The 22,153-nt window shown below is 40.0% G+C and overlaps 1 protein-coding gene across 15 annotated transcripts in view; it reads left to right on the top strand.

Moving 5' to 3' along the window:
* Positions 1-22,153, top strand: part of LOC132391456 (phospholipid scramblase 1-like) — an 82,442-nt gene that overhangs the window by 43,641 nt on the left and 16,648 nt on the right. For 13 of the 15 annotated variants that reach the window (XM_059964692.1, XM_059964690.1, XM_059964693.1 and 10 more), the window contains 5 exons: positions 2,725-2,768; positions 4,186-4,305; positions 9,572-9,729; positions 13,771-13,813; positions 16,871-17,091. In XM_059964692.1, coding sequence (XP_059820675.1) covers positions 2,756-2,768; positions 4,186-4,305; positions 9,572-9,729; positions 13,771-13,813; positions 16,871-17,091 — 555 coding nt within the window. In that variant the 5' untranslated portion in view covers positions 2,725-2,755. Of the gene's footprint in view, positions 1-2,724; positions 2,769-4,185; positions 4,306-4,566; positions 4,588-9,571; positions 9,730-13,770; positions 13,814-16,870; positions 17,092-22,153 lie in introns of those variants that run through there. The other 2 variants (XM_059964694.1, XM_059964695.1) reach the window with 2 other exon arrangements.

The raw sequence follows: 22,153 nt of genomic DNA, 5'->3' as shown, positions 1-22,153 counted from the left end.
GGTGTTGGGGTGTTATGTTGAAATTGTATAGGATGTTTCTGAGGCTTAGTCTGGATTATTGTCTGCAGTTTTGGTCACCGACCTAAAAAAAAGATGTACGTGAGATTGCAGAGAAAATGTACAAGGATGTTGCCAGGACTTGAGGATTGGAGTTGTAGGGAAGGATTGAATAGTTTAGGAGTTTATTCGCTAGAACATAGAGAACTGAAAGGAGATTTGGTAGAGGTATACAAAATTATGAGGGATATAGATAGGCTATAGATAGGTTTTGACACATAATAAGAACAAATGGATTGCAAAGGACAAAATTGGCCCTCTGGAAAATCAGAATCATCATCTTTGCATGGAGCCAAAAGAGATGGGGGAGATCTTAAATTTTTTTTGCATCTTTATTTACTCTGAGACAGGCATAATCTATATAAGTGAGGCAAGACAATAGTGAGATCGTGGAAAGATTGCAGAGGAGGAGCTGTTTGATGTTTGTTAAGAAAATTAGGGTCGATAAATCCCCTGGGTCTGACAAGGTGTTCCCTTGAGTCCTGTGGGAAGTTAATGCAGAAATTTCAGGGGCCTTAGAAGAGATATTTAAAATGTCCCTGGTCATGAGTGAAGTGCTGGAGGATAGCTAATATTGTTCTGTTGTTTAAGAATGACCCTAAGAATAAGACAGGAAGTTACAGGCTGGAGAGCCCGACGTCAGTAGCGGATAAGTTACTGGCAAGTAGAATAAGGGATCAGATATAAGTACAAGTATTTGGATAGACGGACTGATTAGGGATAATCAACGGCTTTGTATGTGGTAAGTCATGTTTAGTAATATTAGAGTTTTATAAGGAAGTTACCAGGAAAATGGATGAAGGCAACGCAGCGGATGTTGTCTATGCGGACTTGACAAGGACTTGAGCAAGGCTTTGACAAGGTCCTGCATAGCAGATTGGTTAAGAAGATTCAGTCACTTGGCATTGAAGATGAGGTAGTAAATTGGATTAGCATTGACTTCACAGGAGAGGCCAGAGAGTGGTAGTAAAAGGTTATGTCTGTGACTTGAGGCCTCTGACTAGTGGAGTACCGCAGGTGTTGGTGCTGGGTCTGTTGTTGTTTGCCATCTATATCAGTGACCTGGATGATAATATAGTAAACTGGATCAGCAAATTTGCAGATGACACCAAGATTGGGGGGTAAAGCGGACTATCAATGCTTGCAGTGAGATCTGCACCAGCTGGAATATAGTGTTAAAAATGGCAGATGGAATTTAATACAGACAAGTATGAGGTGTTGCAATTTGGGAGTACAAATCAGGGTAGGACTTGCACAGTAAGTGGTAGGGCACTGAGGAGTGCAGTAGGGCCGAGGGATCTGGGAATATAGATCAATAACTACTTGAAAGTTGCATTAAAGGTACATACGTTTATAATGAAAGTTGTTGGCACATTGGCCTTCATAGATCCAAGCATTGAGTACAAGAGTTGGAATGTTAAGTTGAAGTTGTATAAGGTGTTGTTGGGGCCTAATTTGTGGTATTGTTTGTAGTTGTGGTCACCTTGAGGAAGGACCTGAGTTATTGGAAAAGTTTGAAATAGTTCCTAGAGTGTAAAAGAATAAGGGGAGATTGGATTGAGGTATTCAAAATTATGAGGGGTATAAATAGGGTAAATACCAACAGGCTTTTTCCACTGAGGTTGGGTGAGTCTAGAGCTAGATGTCATGGGTTAAGGGTGAAATGTGAAATGTTCTAGGGGAAGATGAGGAGAACTGCACTCAGAGGATAGTGAGAGTGTGGATCGAGCTGCCAACTGAAGTTGTGGATGCGTGTTCAATTTTTAACATTTCAGAGGAGTTTGGATAGGTACATGGATGGGAGGGATATGGAGGGCCATGGTTAGGCTGCAGGTCAGTGGGACTAGGCAGATTAATAGTTTGGCACTGGGCTGAAGGGCCTGTTTGTACTGTGTGTTCTATGACTCTAAGTTTGACTCTTGCATTGCAGCAATGTTTTGAGTATGTTTGGGAGTAATCTTGGGCTCCTACATGGCAGTGGAGGTCTTATAAACATATTGCCCAACTTGCTTGATGATCCATTGGGGAAGAGGAGATGGGCTCAAGTAGCCCTTTCTCTGGTGAGATGGTTGAGGAAGTCCGGGTTTGGTGTTTTTAATACCAAAAAGATTGTGGCTTCATTTTAGTTGAATATTTAAATGTACTTTTGTACAATTATATCTTTAAAAATTAGGAAATAGATCAAAGTCAGCAATCTTTTTATGATAATTGGGGACCTTTCCTAAATTACTTTTCCAATTTATAAAGTTTAACAGTGCACAGACTTTTATGTATATTTTTATCTTCTCTTCTAAGTGAATGTTTATTTTCTAATTATCCATTGTCATCCATCAGCTTTTTTCTTTGGTAGATGGTAGGGGGTTGACTTTTTTTATATATATATAAAATTTATTTTATTATGTATGACCTATCTTTAAATTTTTGATTACAGAGTGATATACCTTTATGTGTTATAACATTTTGATCAATTTTATTACAATATATGAATGTACACAAGTTAGGTTGAGATGCATCTATGTGTTGCATTCTGTAAAGCTTTTTTTGAATAAAAATATCGTAAAAAGAAAGAAAAATTGGGAAATAGAAAAAATAGTTACTAAATGCTAAAAATATTTAGCTATGCTTATTAAATTATAGTTTCCTAATTATTTTCTCCTTTGTTTTCAGAGGCCATTTTGGGTTGAAAGGAGTGCATGATATGGCTGCTCAAGGTAAGTTCACGTTTATCAATTAATACTTTTAAATGTAGTTCCTAAAACAATGGGGACGTTTATGGGAAAATAGTAACAAAATACACTTTATGCAAAGACTTTGGTTAATGACAAAATAACTATAGTTAAAAGATGCTTTTAATCTGTAAGATAGAATACACAGTTAACTCATTTCACTTTTTGGTGATATGGCCATGCTAGAAAGTTGTAACAATGGGGGATGGATCCTGAACCAGCTGGGGTTGAGAGTTATGTTGGAACTAATTGTTCATTAACAGTTTTGAGTAAGCTGTCTAACCTTAACTTCCTTTTTGATCGAGGAGGAGCTGTAATCAATGTTGTGGTCTTGTCCACAGGAAAACCAATTTGGAGATAGATGTGGAATATTGTTAAATGGCAATCACCTCACTTCACAAGGAAAAGGTGTTTCAGCTTGGTGGGGTTGGGATTGGTGGTGATGTGTTTTCACACACACACACACCATTATTACACACAGTAAGCTCTGGCTTCCAGTAGAGCTTATCTTGGTCCCATTTCCGTGCCGATCCAACACCCTGTTTTTGAAAGCCCAGGTTAATTGTGTTTCCACCGCCCTTGCAGTCAGTGAGTTCCAGATAATGACCTTTTTATTAAAACAGTTTTTTTCACATTATTCTGCCATCTTTTAAGTATCACTTCAAATTAATGCTTTCTGTTCCTTGATACCTAATAGATTAGCTTCTTTCAATTTATTATACCTAATCCCAACTTGGTCTCATTCCTCTTCTTGGGTGAGGAATCTTTTCTAGTTTTCTGACAGGGTAGAAGGCATTGGGGAAAGAATTTGATACTTTCAATTTTTAAATAAATTTGCTTTTAAAGTGAGCAACAGCAGTTTATCTTCAATGTTCACGAAAACTTTGGTCGCATTCACATGGCATCAAGTTGCTGTCCTCATTCCAGATCTTCCACACGTGTGACTTCCTGCAACTGCTTTGCATCATTGGACTACTGATGATGTTTTGTCAGACCTGATCGGTGCTCCTCCAAATCAATTTCGTGCAGACAGTAAACAAGGCATGCAGATGAGGGACTGTAGTTGTGCTGTCTCAGAATTAGCACTTGCTTCAAATCCACTGACTAGAGTTTCATTTAAGTTATTAAAGTTTGCAATTTGACTGTTTATTTGAAAGCACCATCTCTGAGCTAGCATGTTGTTGAGTAATGGCAATTGATTCTGGAAGTTTCAGTTTGTCTTTCAGCAAACTGCTTGCAAATTAGAACTGCTCCATTGTTATATTCTGGTAGATTAACTCTTAACATTACTTCGGTTATAAGCTGTCCTTTTTCAGAGATGATAAATCAATTGAATACTAAAGTTAGTATCTGCTTGCTTTAGTTTTCAAACCATTTAATGCAGTTTATTTTCCCTCCCAAGGTCTTCATTCGTATCCTGCTTCTGAGCCCAGTGCTCCTCCGTATCCACCAGTCCAATCTCAGCAAGGTCCCTACCCACCGCCACCGCATCATTATGGGTCTCCTCCACCTGTCTCTTTTGGTACCTAATTTTATTTAACTTGTAATGGTGAATTGAAGATCAAAGATGGGGAAGGCTACCTTGTTTTTAACTTTATAAATCTTGTGTAAGTTAAATTTGGGGTGTTCTAAAAAAGTACAAATAATGTGGAATAACATTTGTATTTTTCATGTTCCAATTGGTTATCGGGCAGTGAATTCAGTGTGGTCACTATTCTACAGACAAGTATATCAGCAAACTTTTCCACAGGGTCATTCTAAGGCAGCAGAATGAATAATGACCAGATAATCAGTTGGCAAATGAGTTAAGTATTAGTCCTGAAGGCTCCCCTTTACTACTTTGAACTATTCAGTATTATAAATTTGAATATGTCATATCTATTCCCCTTACTGAACAGCTGTGTCCCCTGGTTTGTGACTCTCCCACTTGTGAAAACATTACAACATCTGTGCTGTCAAACTTCTTTGGGATTTTATATGTTTGAAATAGGTCACTTTTTATTCTTCTAAGCTGCATGGAATACAGACCCAAACTGTCTTCCCTGTCTTGAAGGAATAATGGTCTCTTGGGAATTAGCACAGTGCATCTCTTTTGGATTGGCTCCGTTTAGGTAAGGGGGCTGAATCTGTGCCCAGTATTCCAGTTGTAACCTCAGCTCTCCATGGGAAGTGTATTTTCAAACTCCAACCACTTTGCAATGAAGGACAATGTGAAATTTGCCTTGTTATCTACTTGTTGGATCTACCTGCTAGCATTTTGTAATCCATGTAATAGAACATGTATTACAAAACCCCGAGCTTTACTTGTTTAGAATGTCCTTCCATATACATGACCTTTGATGCCTCTTACCAAATTGATTACCTCAATTATGCTGACTCTGTCTGTTTCCAGTGCTATAACATAGTAGCTTATCACAACTCCTATTTCTACATGATTGGCAAACTTGCAAACCTTGCCTTTCATTCCCTCTCAGACCATAAATTAAAATCATAAAACCTTTGAGAGCCTCAACCAATCTCAATAGTGATGCTCCTACGGCCTGAAAAGGAACCATTGATTCTAACCTTTTACTTTTGTGACAACCAGTTTGTACTCCATGGTAATACACTTCCTCCAACACCTGACTGTAAAAGCAACATAAAGAAAAGAGCTCCAGAACTTCTCACAGGCTATAATCTTGATGCTGCAATTCACCAGATTTGATTTTTGGGTTTACAGCTACATTTCATGCAACTTCCATCAAAGGGTTGGTGCTGTTAATCCAGTTCTTTTCCAGAATGGAGGTTTCCAGCCACTTTTGTTTTTGATGACCTGAGCAGTTGCATTTTGACTGGCCATTTTTCTTTACCAAGTAATGTAAAGATTAGTACTAACAACAACATTTCTCTGAAGATCTTGTGTTATGTTTGAGAGTTAACAACTTAAAATGGTAACTTAACATCAGTTTAATAGACCTTTCTTTTGCTTTCTAGAGTCATAGAAAAGTAACAGCACAGAAACAGGCCCTTTGGCCCATCTAGCCCATCCTGAAACCACTTAAACTGCCTGCTCCCATTGCCCTGCACCAGAACCATAGCCCTTGATGCCCCTACCATCCATGTACCTATCCATACATCACTTAAATTTTGAAATCAAGCTTGCAAGCACCACTTGTGCTGTTAGCTCATTCTGCACTCTCATGACCTTCTGAGTGAAGAAGTTTTCCCTCGTTACCCTAAACTTTTCACCTTTCACCCTTTACCTATGACCTCTGGTTGCAGTCCCACCTAACCTCAGCAGAAAAAGCTTGCCACTTCTGAAGAGAAATGACAGCTTTTAAGTTACTTGTTCCAATGAAACTCAGAAGGGAATACCTTCAACAAAGATCTGCATGCTCTCCAGAACTGGTGTGAAAACTTAAATATGTCAGTGCGTTTCCATTAGTTCAAGAAAGACTACAACCATGGACCTACAAATCCTAGAATAAAAGTGTTCTCTACAAGTTATGCAATGTAAAACTTGTTGCATCAAAAAACACATTATGCAACATGCACGAACAACTGGAGAAAAAATTGCAGCAACATTTTCAATGATACAATAGAAAAAGAATGCTTATTTTTTACAGCGCTTTCTCCTTCTGTCTCAGAAAAGATATCCTTATCAACCAGAATGGATTTCACACTCAGGAAGTTGTGCAGTTTAATTATGGCTCCATGTAACTTTTGACTGTAAGTCAGTAAGTTGAGCAGTGCAGAGCAAAATGTGTCCAGTCAAGAGGCGACCATAAGACACAGGAGCAGAATTGGGGCATTTGGCTCATCGCGTCTACTCCACAGTAAATCATGGCTGATTTATTGTCCCTTTTAGTCCTATTCAAAGAACACTTATTATCTTCCACCTTCTCCCCGTAAACTTTGACTCCCTTACTAATCAGAAACTTATCAACCTCTACTTTAAATTTACCCAATGACTTGGGCTCCACAGCCATCAGTAACAATGAATTCTACAGGTTTATCACCCTTTGGTTATAGAAATTCCTCATAATCTCTGTTCTAAAGGGATGTCCTTATATTGTGGGTCTTTGTCCTCTTTTCCAAGACAACCTCACTGTAGGAAACATTCTCTCCACATCCACTCCATCTGGGCTTTTCAGTATTTGATATGTTTCAATGGGATTCCTGTCTCGATCTTCTAAACTCCAGCTAGTACAGGCCCAGAGCCACCAAGTAATCATACGTTCACCCTTTCATTCCCGATAACCTCCGTGATACCCCGATGATTTTGAAGAGGCATTGGGAAATACAGGAAGTTCAAAAGGTTGTTACTTTAAACTGTGATAGATCTGGATATGATGTGTTAAGAAGGTTTTGCAGAAGTCAAGATAGAGATAGAGGCAGACAAGATGGAGGCAGGAAATATGTTCCAGATGCTGGGAGAGTCCAGTACCAGAGGGCATGGTTTGCGAATAAGGGGTAGGTCATTTAGGACAGAGTTAAGGAAAAACTTCTCCCAGGGAGTTGTGGGGATCTGGAATGCACTGCCTCGGAAGGCAGTGGAGGCCAATTCTCTGGATGCTTTCAAGAAGGATCTAGATAGGTATCTTATGGATGGGGGAATCAAGGGATATGGGGACAAGGCAGGAACCAGGTATTGATAGTAGATGATCAGCCATGATCTCAGAATGGCAGTGCAGGCTTGAAGGGCCGAATGGTCTTCTTCTGCACCTATTGTCTATTGTCAAGAATGAGGTGCTAATCTTATAGACACTGCCATTTTAAAGAATATTGTTCATCAGAGTACAGGTCAGGTAGTGTCAGCAAATGACAACAAATAGCAAATAAATTAAATAATGAAGAATTTGACCTCATGCTCTTCCCTTGTTCTGTAAACTAGACTGAAAATGCAGACAAACAGGTGTCACACAAACATTACAAAACAAGTGTAAAGAAAATTAAAACTACAAAAATAAACAAGAAAACAATAATCTGGACCCCAATTCAATAGCTGTAGGAGTAGGACAACAAAAAAGAATGTCTGGGGTTGATTTTTTTGAAAACCGTTCACAATGAGGGTTGATCAGGAGATGAAATGAATTTTCAAACAAGTTTTAAAGACTGAACTTCAAATAAATAAGGAATTAATGAAGAGAACGTATGCTTCTAGATGCATATATTGCAATGTCCTCAGCAAACTTGCTTACCTTTAATTATTATGTGCAGTATTTCTGGTAGAGTATTCCAAACCCATGGATAATGGAGATAACAGCCTTAAAGTTGCTCAATATTCCAGCAACATTTGAGCACTATATGAGATCTATAAATTGAGCAAGACTGAAGAGAGAAGATCCACCTCTTCTTTCAGTTTGTCCTATTTTTCATTCTCTACTGACTGTACTTTTTTTTTTGTTGGCAAATAAAGTCTTGGATAGTTTTTAGAGCAAAGATAATCTTAAGTCCTTAATAGAATTGTACAATTAATAATCAGATTGAATTAAGGATTCTTCAGTACCATGTCAAATTTGTATTTGCTTTTTTCTTTTGATTTGTGTGCTTGGAAAGACATTGCTAAGAGTAGCAGCACTGCACTGTACTCTCCTTCAAAGCTTCTGTTAATATTACAATTTGGAGAAAATGGGCATTTCTTCTTTGCTTCCCTCTGCAGGAGAAAGCTTTTAAAAATACGATTATAAAATCTCATTTGTATCAAACTAACTTAGTCTCACCTGTTACTTGTGCTAATATTTAAGGTTTGATACATTTGCTAATTTTTAAAGGTGTACTTGAAGTTTTCCATATTTCTCCTTAAGTGCATGGTGATACTCTTCTGTGGAAGTTGCTCAAATGGACCAAAAAAGAGAATTAAAAAGTAAATGCTGCATTGCAGGAAATCTGAAATATAAACAGAAAAGACTCAAAACACCCAGCAGGTCAGGCAGTATCAGTCAGTGGGGAGGAGGAAGAAGTAGGAGAGAAAGATGATGGGGTAGGGTTAAGAGAGGAGGGGGAGAGGGTAGGACAGAGGTAGAGGGAGACAGGATAGGGGAGAGGGGGGAGAGCGGGAGGCGGGTTAGGAGAGGGGGAAATTGGGACACTGGGGTGGGAGAGAGGGACGGGGGTAAGAGAAAGGGTTGGGAGAGAGGGACGGGGGTAGGAGAGAGGGTTGGGAGACAGGGATGTGGGTAGGAGAGAGGGTTGGGAGAGAGGGACAGGGGTAGGAGGGGGTGGCAGAGAGGGACAGAGGTGGGAGATGGGGGGGAGAGAGGGACGGGTGGTAGGAGAGTGGCGGGAGCAAGGGACGGGGTTAAGAGAGGGCCGGGAGAGAGGGACAGGGTGCAGGAGAGGGGGGCGGGAGAGAGGGCATGAGAGAGGGGCAGGGGTAGGGGAGAGGGACGGGGATAAGAGAGAGGGACGGGGTGCAGGACGGGGGGGGGTAGGAGAGAGGGTGGGAGAGTGGAGAGGGGGTGAGAAGCTGCCTTACCTGCTGAGTGTTTAGAGAATAAGTATCTTGTAAATTTTGGGCTCATTACTGAATGTCTTCAATGCTAAATAAATCAAATCAGTAATATTTCTTGGAGCAGCTAGCTCATGCAGGTTTTACGCCTGGGTAAGGGAAAGAAAGAAGCATCTAAACAAACCTTTGGATTATGAACAAAACTTCACAATCTAAAATCTGAAAGTTGCCACATATTTAAGCACGGCTGCTGAGGTTAAAATATTAAATTTAAAATCTATCAGGAAATATGAGATAGATTTTTATTGTGATTGTAAATTTATTTTTGTTTCTCTATTTCTATCCTGTGTATATGTAGCAGGTCCTTATGCAGCTCATCCCAGTTATGTTGTCTATCATGGTAGTTCTCCAATGGTTGGTCACCAGACAGGTGTATCAACACAGCCCCAGGCACAGTGGATGCAAGCACCAACTCCTATTCCTAACTGTCCACCAGGATTGGAGTACCTTACATTGGTGAGTGAGTACGTTATTCCTTCATGTTACAACCTGGAAGAGCTAACAACAGCATATCTTTCAGTGGATCATTATCTACACTTAATAAAATATAATGAGTGTTATAGCGATACTCTGTGCTAGATGACTTTGACCTTGTGATTTCTTGAATATAATTTTGGCTCCAAACCAGTCTGTCTGCTGGTGTAGTGTGTCTTTCAGTTCCAAGGACCTTATGGTCAATAGACAATAGGTGCAGAAGTAGACCATTCGGCCCTTCGAGCCTGCACTGCCATTCTGAGATCATGGCTGATCATCTATTATCAATACCCGGTTTCTGCCTTGTCCCCATGTCCCTTGATTCCCCTATCCATAAGATACCTATCTAGCTCCTTCTTGAAAGCATCCAGAGAATTGGCCTCCACTGCCTTCCGAGGCAGTGCATTCCAGACCCCCACAACTCTCTGGGAGAAGTTTTTCCTTAACTCTGTCCTAAATGACCTACCCCTTATTCTCAAACCATGCCCTCTGCTACTGGACTCTTCCAGCATCTGGAACATATTTCCTGCCTCTATCTTGTCCAATCTCTTAATAATCTTATATGTTGCAATCAGATCCCCTCTCAATCTCCTTAATTCCAGCGTGTACAAGCCCAGTCTCTCTAACCTCTCTGGGTAAGACAGTCCTGACATCCCAGGGATTAACCTCGTGAATCTATGCTGTACTTCCTCTATAGCCAGGATGTACTTCCTGGAAATGTTTTTATTTTAACCACGTCCTCCATCTGCTCTCCCATTTCCTTTTCTTTTCCCATCTTTTTATTATCATTATTAATAACAACAAAATAAAATTGGTACATAGATAATGAGATTACAAACATACATATTTCAACTAACTATAAAAGATTACAAAAACAATGATTACAGTATAAATGAGTATTCCCACATCGTAAAAGATACACCTAGGTTTGCCTTGTTTATTTGTATATTGTATCATAATGTAAAATAAAAAGAAAAAGTAAAAAGAAAAAAATTATTATGCAAAAACTAATCTAAAAATCTAATAACTAATAGGAGAAAAAAAACTAAAAATAAAAAAAAAAGAGAAAAGGGGAAAAAAGGGATGTACTTCCTTAACCCTGGAGACCAAAACTGTACACAATACTCCAGGTGTGGTCTCACCAGGGCACTGTACAAATGCAAAAGGATTTCCTTGCTCTAGTACTCAATTCCCTTTGTAATAAAGGCCAACATTCCATTAGCCTTCTTCACTGCCTGCTGCACTTGCTCATTCACCTTCAGTGACTGATGAACAAGGACTCCTAGATCTCTTTGTATTTCTCCCTTACCTAACTCTACACTGTTCAGATAATAATCTGCCTTCCTGTTCTTACTCCCAAAGTGGATAACCTTACACTTACTTACATTAAACGTCATCTGCCATGATTCTGCCCACTCACTCAGCCTATCCAAGTCACCCTGAATTCTCCTAACATCCTCTTCACATATCACACTGCCACCCAGCTTAGTATCGTCAGCAAACTTGTTGATGTTATTCTCAATGCCTTCATCTAAATCATTGATGCAAATTGTAAACAGCTGTGGTCCCAATACAGAGCCCTGTGGCACTCCACTAGTCACCACCTGCCATTCCGAGAAACACCCATTCACCGTCACCCTTTGCTTTCTATCTGCCAACCAATTTTCTATCCATGTCAATATTTCCCCCCCAATGCCCTGAGCTCTGATTTTACCCACCAATCTCCTATGTGGGACCTTATCAAATGCCTTCTGAAAATCGAGGCACACTACATCCACTGGCTCTCCCTTGTCTAACTTCCTGGTTACATCCTCGAAAAACTCCAATTGCCCTTGGTAAATCCATGCTGGCTCGGCCCAATCCTATCACTGCTATCTAGATATGCCACTATTTCATCTTTAATAATGGACTCTAGCATCTTCCCCACCACTAATGTCAGGCTGACAGGTCGATAGTTCTCTGTTTTCTCCCTCCCTCCTTTCTTAAAAAGTGGGATAACATTAGCCATTCTCCAATCCTCAGGAACTGATCCTGAATCTAAGGAACATTGGAAAATGATTACCAATGCATCCACAATTTCCAGGGCCACCTCTTTAAGTACCCTAGGATGCAGACCATCTGGACCTGGGGATTTGTCAGCCTTCAGTCCCATCAGTCTATTCATCACTGTTTCCTTCCTAATGTCAGTCTGTTACATTTCCTCTGTTACCCTAGGTCCTTGGCCCATCCATACATCTGGGGGATTGCTTGTGTCTTCCCTAGTGAAGACAGATCTAAAGTACTTATTAAATTCTTCTGCCATTTTTCTGTTTCCCATAACAATATCACCCAATTCATTCTTCAAGGGCCCAGCATTGTTCTTAACTATCTTCTTTCTCTTCACATACCTTATATTAAAAAAAAAGCTTTTGCTATCCTCCTTTATATTCCTGGCTAGCTTGCGTTCATATCTCATTTTTTCTCCCCGTATTGCTTTTTTAGTTAAGTTCTGTTGTTCGTTAAAAATTTCCCAATCATCTGTCCTCCCACTCACCTTAGCTCTGTCATATTTCCTTTTTTTTTAATGCTATGCAATCTCTGACTTCCTTTATCAACCACTATGGCCCCTTTCCCCCCTTTGAATCTTTCCTTCTCTGGGGGATGAACTGATTTTGCGCCTTGTGCATTATTCCCAAGAATACCCATCATTGCTGTTCCACTGTCTTTTCTGCTAGGATATCCATCCAGTTAACTTTGGCCAGCTCCTCCCTCATGGCTCCATAGTTTCCCCTGTTCAACTGCAACACTGACACCTCTGATCTGCCCTTATCCTTCTCAAATTGCAGATAAAAACTTAACATATTATGGTCACTACCACCTAATGGCTCCTTTACTTCAAGATCGCTTATCAAATCCTGTTTATTACACAAGACTAAATCCAGAATAGCCTTGTCCCTGGTTGGCTCTCGTACAAGCTGTTCCAAGAATGCATCCCGTAGGCACTCTACAAACTCCCTATCCTGGGGTCCAGCACCAACCTGATTTTCCCAGTTCACCTGCATGTTGAAATCCCCCATAACTACTGCAACATTACCTTTGCCACATGCCAGTGTTAACTCCCTATTCAACTTGCACCCAATATCCATGCTACTGTTTGGGGGCCTGTAGACAACACCCATTAGGGTTTTTTTGCCCTTACTGTTCCTCAGTTCTATCTACACAGACTCTACTTCTCCTGATCCTATGTCCCCCCTTGCAAAGGACTGAATCTCATTCCTCACCAACAGGGCCACCCCACCCCCTCTGCCCACATTTCGGTCCCTACGATAGCACGTATCCCCTTGTACATTCATTTCCCAGGTCTGATCTCCCTGCAGCCATGTCTCCGTTATCCCAACAACATCATAGTTACCCATTTGCACCTGAGCTTCAAGCTCATACTTTTTAGTAGCTGGACTTGATCCTGTTCTAATTGGCATGAATTTCCCAAAATGGATCCCTTCTTGGCAATTTTGACCAGAAGTCACTTGAAGCTGTTCTAATAAGTGAGTTGTTCTGGAACTGGAACTAGAGCTCCTGTTTAGGCCAGAATAGAGTATATTTGATTCATTTTCAGTCATTGCTTCACATGGCAGAGCTTGGTACCATTATCACCTGAAATGGCTGTTACCTAGACACTCCATTTCCACCAGCAGTTTGTTTTGTTCCAGATTCCAGCATCAGTTATCTGTCTAGATAACCCCCAGCACCACAGTCCTTCAATTTATTAGAATTATTTAGAAACTAAGATGTTATGGGGAATCTGAATAATATTAACTTTCTGTATTTTGTTGTGACACTTATCCTTTGTAACAAAAGATGCATTGAGAGCTTGTTTTTAAAATATTGAAGTAATTTATTGAACTGTAATAGTGATAGGAAATGGTGCAATGTGTTGTCATCTTGTGATTGTTATTAAATCTTGACATAGAATACAGTGCTCGTGCTGCAAAGTTTATTTTGAGATAACTCAAGTATTGAACTGGTATATTCTGCCCTTCACAGATCGATCAGATACTTGTTCATCAGGTTACTGAGCTTATTGAAGGTGAGTGTAATTTGATTGAGTTTTTATTTAAATTATTGAGCTGAATAGATATTAGTTCTGCATTGATAAATTTTTAATATAGCTATGTCATTGAAATGGATTTGTATAGAAATCTTCAGAAATTGAACATTTTAAAGTATCTGACATCCATCAGATCTCGAATTGGCATCTAATATGTTTGCAAAATAATTTGAGTCCTAACAGTATTAATTAGAACATTATAAAAATTGACTGCTTAAGCTTGAGTAGACAGTCCTCTATTCCATGATGGATGCATCACACCTTCTTAATATATCTGCTAAGACCCTGCTATATGGGATTGAAGCTCAATATTAAGTGTTTAACCTAAAAATCAGAGCTGGATTTCAGGAACAGTTTTAATTTTGAACTTGTTTAAAACAGTAATTAAATGGTGAGTAAAAGTGTACTTTTTCCAGGATGGAGAAGATGAGTTAAATAGCCTTTCACATTCTGCCATTCTGATTTCTGTCAATATTGGCTAGTTAGTTTGAATGGGAAAATTTATTATGCCATTAAAGAACTCAGAAAAATTCTTGAATGTGTGTGATTTAATTGTCTTTGCTGTTCTCCCAAAGTCATTTTGTTCCATTCAAATGAATGGTTCCACGTTCCTGTCAAAGGTTCAGCAGGACACTGAAAAATATGCTTTTTTCCCCACTGACAATGCAAGGCATCTAAATGTTGGTGTCTAATTAGGAAATCACTATTGTGGGGATTGGTGGCCTCCACATTTGTAAGCAAACTCTGAATCTTTTCATTTAGAGGGCGTGTGGACCTCTCAGCCTTTCTGTGGAGGATTATGTCCTTTAAAGTTCAAAATACATTTATGTATACAACTTTGAGATTCATCTCCTAACAGGCAGCTACAAAATATAGAAATCCAAAATAACCCATTTAGAAAAAAGACCCGTCAAACACCGAATGTGCAGAGAGAAACAACAAATCAGCAAACAATAAAAGCAACTGAATAGTACCTTTTGTTTATGTTCTCATGATTTCCAGCCTTATCTGTTTGGAACCAAGTTAAAATGAGGGCAAAAGACAGCTGCTGTTATTAGCCACTTAACTCAATCTCTGGGCCTTACTGCAATGGGTCAGTGTCCTCAGCACAACTGTCCACAGATGCCTTGTACTGACCTTCCCACATTCTTAAGGTCAGAGCTGAGAGTGATTGCTGTGTTCAGTTCTGTTCAGAAGTCCTCAGGTGAAGCAGTTTCTGTGTGCAGCAAGGTCTGTTTGTCTGTCAATCCAATCAGCTGTCTGTCTATCCAAACAGCTGTCAGACTATCTATCGATCCAATCAGCTGTCTGTCTATCGATCCAATCAGCTGTCTGACAATCCAATCAGCTGTCAGACTATCTATCGATCCAATCAGCTGTCTGTCAATCCAATCAGCTGTCAGACTATCTATCGATCCAATCAGCTGTCTGTCTGTCTATCGATCCAATCAGCTGTCTGACAATCCAATCAGCTGTCAGACTATCTATCGATCCAATCAGCTGTCTGTCAATCCAATCAGCTGTCAGACTATCTATCAATCCAATCAGCTGTCTGTCTATCCAATCAGCTGTCAGACTATCTATTGATCCGATCAGCTGTCTGTCAATCCAATCAGCTGTCAGACTATCTATTGATCCGATCAGCTGTCTGTCAATCCAATCAGCTGTCAGACTATCTATCGATCCAATCAGCTGTCTGTCAATCCAATCAGCTGTCAGACTATCTATCGATCCAATCAGCTGTCTGTCTGTCCAATCAGCTGTCTATCGATCCAATCAGCTGTCTGTCTATCCAATCAGCTGTCAGACTATCTATCGATCCAATCGGCTGTCTGTCTATCTATCGATCCAATCAGCTCTGTCAATCCAATCAGCTGTCTGTCTGTCTATCGATCCAATCAGCTGTCTCTCTATCCAATCAGCTGTCAGACTATCTATCAATCCAATCCGCTGTCTGTCAATCCAATCAGCTGTCTGTCAATCCAATCAGCTGTCAGACTATCTATCGATCCAATCAGCTGTTTGTCGATCCAATGAGCTGTCTGTCTATCCAATCAGCTGTCTGTCTATCGATCCAATCAGCTGTCTGTCTGTCTGTCTATCTAATCTAAACTATCCCATGTGTGATAGGCCCTCTGGCTCTTCGAGCTGAGCCCCCAAGTAACCCCTGACACCCCCAAATTAAGCCTAATCAATTTACAATGACCATTCAACTAACCTGGTTCAGCACCCGGACAAAACCATCATGTTGCATGAGGGAGAAGGTATAAAGATTCCTTACAGAGGATGCCGGGATCGAACTCCGAACTTCCAATGCCCTGAGTTGTAATAGTGTCGCACTAACCACTGCACCATTGTTACACTGTTGCAGGTTTTGTTTGCACAAACAGGTGCTCAGCAATATCCATCTCTACCGAGAGGTGGTCCAACTAGGTCTTGGCCGTTGGTGGCATTATTTATTTTAAATCCCAAAATAATGACATCTTGAGGTTGTTTGTTGACCAAAAGTGTAACTTAACCAACACAGATACATTGCTGCTTGCGATTGTTAGAGGCAGAATTGTCTGCTGAGTGATGCCCGTGATGGTCAACTTTTACCTTCAATGTTCAAGACACTGGGAGTATAAAGAGATAAATGTTCATTTGCCAGGTGAGATTAGCACCACCAGTACACAAACTCTTGACAGCATCTGGGTCAGTGACTTTCTGAGCTGACATTCTATCCACCACTTTATTTACTAAGATTTTTTCCCGGTATCCCCTCTCGAACATGTTATGTCTACCATTTCAGGGTCAGTGGTAGCAAGCACATAGGTGCAGTCCTCCCTCCAAACTTCACTGCTTGAGCACAGTGCAGGAACTGGATCCATGACTCCAGCTGTTTCTGAAAGTGCCTCTCTTGTCACCCTTTAAAAGGCCAGTACTGTATATGTTAGCCTTGTGAGCAGTGTTCATGGTCTGCCGAAAGTAAATGATAATTTTCATATTTCGGCTAACTTTGATTTGTCTTTTGAAGTGCGGTATTTTGCTTTTCAGCCTTAGTAGGATATGAGACCAAAAACAAGTATGAAGTAAAAAACGGCTTGGGGCAAAGAGTTTATTACGCAGTTGAAGACAGCGAATTTTGTAATCGAATATGTTGTGGATCTAATAGGGCATTTATCATAAAGATTTTGGATAACCTAGGACGAACCGTCATGCACCTTGTGCGCCCTTTAGGATGTGGATCTTGTTGCTGCCCTTGTTGCTTACATCAGGTGAGTGTAAAATAAAATTCAGTTGTTGGTTGTATCTGAAGTTGTTTCTGTTCACTTTGTTTTTTTATTTTTAAGCATGTCCTCTTTAGTGATTCACTGCCCTTTTTTTTGGTTTCCTACCAAAGTCCAGATGCTTTTGGAAATGTTATGTATTGGAGTCCTTTATTTCTGAAGAATCAGTTTTTAATACCAGCTGAAGTCTTGAAATGGAGTTTAGTTATAACAATTCAATCATGATTTTTCAGGGTTAGGTAGTGTGGGAGATTTTTGAAGATTCTTCCCACAGACTATATAATTTAATCTCAATATTGCTTTACCCTTGAAAATTCATTGGCCTGAAATCTTCCTACCTGTTTTAAAAACTCATGAGTGAACAGAAGAATTACTACAATTCCAGTTGGCAATCATACCAAACACTGGGATCATGCTTAAGAAGTATCACAAGGTTAACCGGTTTCTTAAACAACTCAATATTTCAAAGTAACGCATGCAAAATCCTGGAGGAACTCAGTAGGTCAGGCAGCATCTATAGAAATGAATAGATGACCGCCATTTTGGGCTGGTTGAGAAAGAAGGGCGAAGATGCCCAATTAAAGAGGTGGGATAGGGAAGGAGACTAGCTGGAAGGTAATAGGGGTGAAGTGGATGAAAACGGTCAAGGGCTAGAGAATAAAGGACCTTGGCAGAAAGGGAAGAAGGAAGGGACCAAGGGGGAAGTAGGTGAAAAGAGGTAAAAGGTTGGGGAATAAAGGGGGAGGAGGAATTAGTTTACTGAAGGGAGAAATCTATATTCGTGCCATCAGGTTGGAGGCTACCCAAATGGAATATAAGGTGTTCCACCAGCATTTTGAGTGTGTTGCTGGAATATAAGGTGTTGCTCCTTCACCCTTAGGGTGGCCTCATCTTGGCTCAAGAGGAGGCCATGGATCGGCATATCATCCATGTATTTCAAATATGGAGCCCTTGTTGAAACTAAACTTAGTGCAATAGAGTAAGTTTAATATTGACTCTGTCACTAAATGCTCTTCAAGGGAGACAGTGCTGTCTTTGACTAATAAGTTTTTTGAAGCTGAAGTTTATAAACTCGAGGTGCAGAATATTTTGATGAGGTATTGTAGTGTTTGATTCTCTGGTCTGATTACTATGTAGCTTTGTGTTAACCAGATAATCAGGCAATTGTTCCAACTGAAAGAAACCCCAAGTTGTGACATAGGAAGATTGTGAAGTGGGAATAACTGGAGCATCATGCTTCTCAAAGTTACTCTATCCAAAATTGGTCACAGAAATCTGCCTGGAGAACCAAATAAATGAGTTAAGTAATGTATATTGTCCCACCCAATTCAGGGAACACATTCCTTTCCCATTCTCAACATCAATTAAAACTGTTACCATTAGACTCAGCGTACACCTTGACCAGGTAGTGAACGCGGTCCCGTTATAGAAGAGACTTCTAAGCCCACAATATATGTGTCAACTGTAATGACAAATTAAATTAATTCCAACTGCCTGCACATGGTCCATATCCCTCCATTTCCTGCCTAGTTGCCTTTTGGAATATTGCAATTATATCTGTTTAGACCATCTCCCCTGGTAACATGATTCAGGCATCAACCAGACTGTGCATTTAAAAAAAATCAAACTGGAGTCAGCAAAAGCAGAACAGTGCAGAACTAAATGTCTAGCAATAGGAAGGATGTCATTGAGATGGAAGCGGTGCAAAATAGATTCAGTGACTGTTGCTGGGACTGGAGAGTATGGTCAATCAGAGACTTAATAGGATGGAGCTTTTTGTTTTGGTACCTGGGAGACTGAGGACTTTAGAAGTTTGTAAAATTATGATTGGCATGGATCAGGTGAATGGTCACATTATTTCTCTCAGGTTAGCATAGTCTAAAACCGGAGAACACAGATTTAAGGTAAGAATGGGAAGATTTGAAGAAGACCTGAGGAACAACCTTTTCCACACTGAGATGGTTATATGGAGTGAGCTGCTGGAGAAAGTGGCCGTTGCATTCTTATCAGATATTTGGATATGGGCAGAAAATGGGATTTAGACTAGAGGAATGTGGGCCAAATATGTTAATAATTAATGAAGGCAACTTGGTCAGCATGGAGAGTTGGGCTATGATGCTATGACATTAAAGTTGTCCACTACAATAACCCTGTTGATTTTTACACCTTTCCCTGATCTTCCTACATATTTATTCCACTTGCTCTTGCTGACTGTTGTGTGTTATACAGGTTTCCCCTGCTATCCGAAGGTAGAACATTCCTATGAAACCATTTGTAAGCTGAGATGTCGCAAAGCAAAGAAGCAATTACCATTAATTTATATGGGAAAAATTTTTGAACATTCCCAGACCCAAAAAATAACTTACCAAATCAAACCATATAACACAAAATCTAAATTAACATGGGCATATAGTAAAAGCAAGAATGATATGATAAATATACAGCCTATATAAAATAAAAATATTGTATGTACGGTGTAGTTTCACTTACCAAAATTGATGTGGAGAAAAAATCGGCACGTCCACGCCTGCGCACATACACGCACGCACAACTGCCCACACAAGGCTTCACGGTCATGGTAGACTTTCTTGGGGTAACAAGTGTATAAAGCGGGCATCTTTTTTTGTAAAAGCGAAAAAGATCCTCTTTGGTTAGCAAAAATAGGTATTAATGTAGGTCTTTCATAGCAGCGGCTGTCGTAAAGCGAACGTTCGAAAAACGGGCCATCTGTATAATGATGTAAAACCTTATATAACCCATATTTCTGATTGCACCTTCCTTGTTTCTGACCTCTTACTATTATTGCCACCCTGGGTGACTTCTCTAGGATGTCCTCACTAAGCTGTGATGTTCCCCTGTCAGTATTGCAATTTCCCCACCTTTCTTTCTGTTGTGTCTGAAATTCAGTTTTAAAAGATAACAACCAAAAGCAGGCAGTCATGTACCTCTTTTATTAAAACTGCATTGTGACCTTTGATATGGCCTGGAAACCTGTTCCAGAGGTCAGTGGGCAAATGTCCTTCATTTTGATGGAGGATCAAATGATCTGAGGAAAGGCCTTGGCCCAAAATGTCAACTCTTTATTCACTTCCATTGATTCTGCTAGACCTGCTAAGTTCCTCCAGCATTTTGTGTGTTGCCCTGGATTTCCAGCATCAGCAGTCTTTTGTGTTCAAAATGTCCCTCAGCTCTCCTGATTCCCTGCCCATGGTAATCTTGTCTGATTATTCACATGAGCACATCGTAGCCTCCATTATTGGAAGCATCTCATCCATGCTGTAGTCAGTGCTCCAACGTTGCATTTGATTCTGACCTTTGCTGTCCATGTGGGATTTGCACATTCTTGCTGTGACTCCATGGGTTTTCTGTGGGTGCTGCAGTTTCCTCCAACATCCCACTGACAAGAGATGGGTTAATTGGCTCAGCAAGTGGAGGGAAGTAGTAAAAGAACCAGAGGGGAGTTGACAGGCACAGGAAAGAGAAGAGGTTGTAGTGTCCTGAGAAATAAAGAGGAAATGGGACTGCTGTGATTGCTGTTCTGGGAACATGGATGGACCAGATAGAATGATGCTTATTATGGACAGACAGATTTCAATGTCTAAATGTTTAGGATGACATTCTGACATTGATGCTTATTGTGAACAGAAGGAAACGGTAGCTCAAATTTTTCCTGGTGGCCAATTTCCCCCCCTCATCTTCATCTAGATCAGGGGTTCCCAACCTTTCCTATGCCATGGACCAGCACCATTAAGCAAGTTGGGAACCCCTGATCTAGATCAATAATATCCATTCCAGAACATGGGATTCGTAGACTATCATTTCCCATGATGGCAGTGTCTCATTAGAGTACTTAAGATTAAATAAAACTTGTTTAAAAAATACTTGCAATTAGTCAGTCACACTGTTTAATGAATATGGACCTGCCACCCACAAACTGAAATAAGACCTGGAAATTGTGATGGTCTCACCTGCACTGAATCAGAATCAGGCTGTGAAATTTGTTGTCTTTGCAGCAGCAGAACAATGTAGTACATAATAATAGAGGAAAAAAATCTGCGAATTACAGTAACTATATATAACATAGTTAAGTAGTGCAAAATTAAAAAAAAAATAATGAATTAGTGTTCATGGGTTCAGTTGTCCATTCGGAAATTGGATGGCAGAGGGGAAGAAGCTGTTGTCGAATTATTGAGTGTGTGCCTTCCAGCTCCCATACCTCCTCTCTGGTAGCAGTGAGAAAAGAGACCATCAGAGAAACTTTGCCATCATGAAATAAAGAATGGGATAACTAAATGGGATTGAGTTGAAAGCTAAAATAACAAATTTAAATAGCATTTTCAAAATGCTCTTCATTCTGAGGGAATGGCAACTCACATAAGAATGGGATTTTCTACTCCCTTGTAATTATGCCTAAGTAACCTGCGCAAATCATTCAGTAAACTATTTTTAAAGTTGCTGGAAGTGCAAGATTACTTTACCACTTTCATAGACTTGAAATAATTGCCTCATAGGAAAACAAAATAAATTTGAGGGTAGTCCTTGGGCATCAAAATAAGAAGGGTGCTAGGCAGAGGGGGGGATAAAGGAGCCAATATGTAGAATGCTCAAACCATTGGTCAGTAATTTAAATGTGAGAATTCAGTCTGGTGTCTCAGTTCACAAGAGCTGCACAATGCCAAATAATAGATGTTGGTGTTACTTGGCTAGGTACGAGGAGTGACCCCATGGGTGTGTCACTGTGACCAAAAATCCCACATGTTTGTAGATGTGCCAAACAATGTACAACTGAAAGCATCTGTTCTCAACATGTCACATTTTTGGAGTCCTTGTGATAAGTTTTTGTGAAGTAGTGTTTCTGCCCCACAATCCAGAGCTTCCTACTTATTTTAATGCATGCAAAAGACTGCAGACTTCAGAAGCAATATGCTATCAACACATTCAATCTTATTAAGTATTTAATAAAATTAATATCTGGAATAATGTTTTGTACACTGAAGCTTCTCATTATTTCTTCGTAATTAGCATAAGCAAATACAGTAATTTCAAACAC

Source organism: Hypanus sabinus, chromosome 3 (genome assembly GCF_030144855.1).
Source record: "Hypanus sabinus isolate sHypSab1 chromosome 3, sHypSab1.hap1, whole genome shotgun sequence".
Classification (NCBI taxonomy): Eukaryota; Metazoa; Chordata; class Chondrichthyes; order Myliobatiformes; family Dasyatidae; genus Hypanus; species Hypanus sabinus.
The sequence above is the reverse complement of the archived record's forward strand: the minus strand, read 5'-3'. Positions and strand labels throughout refer to the sequence as shown.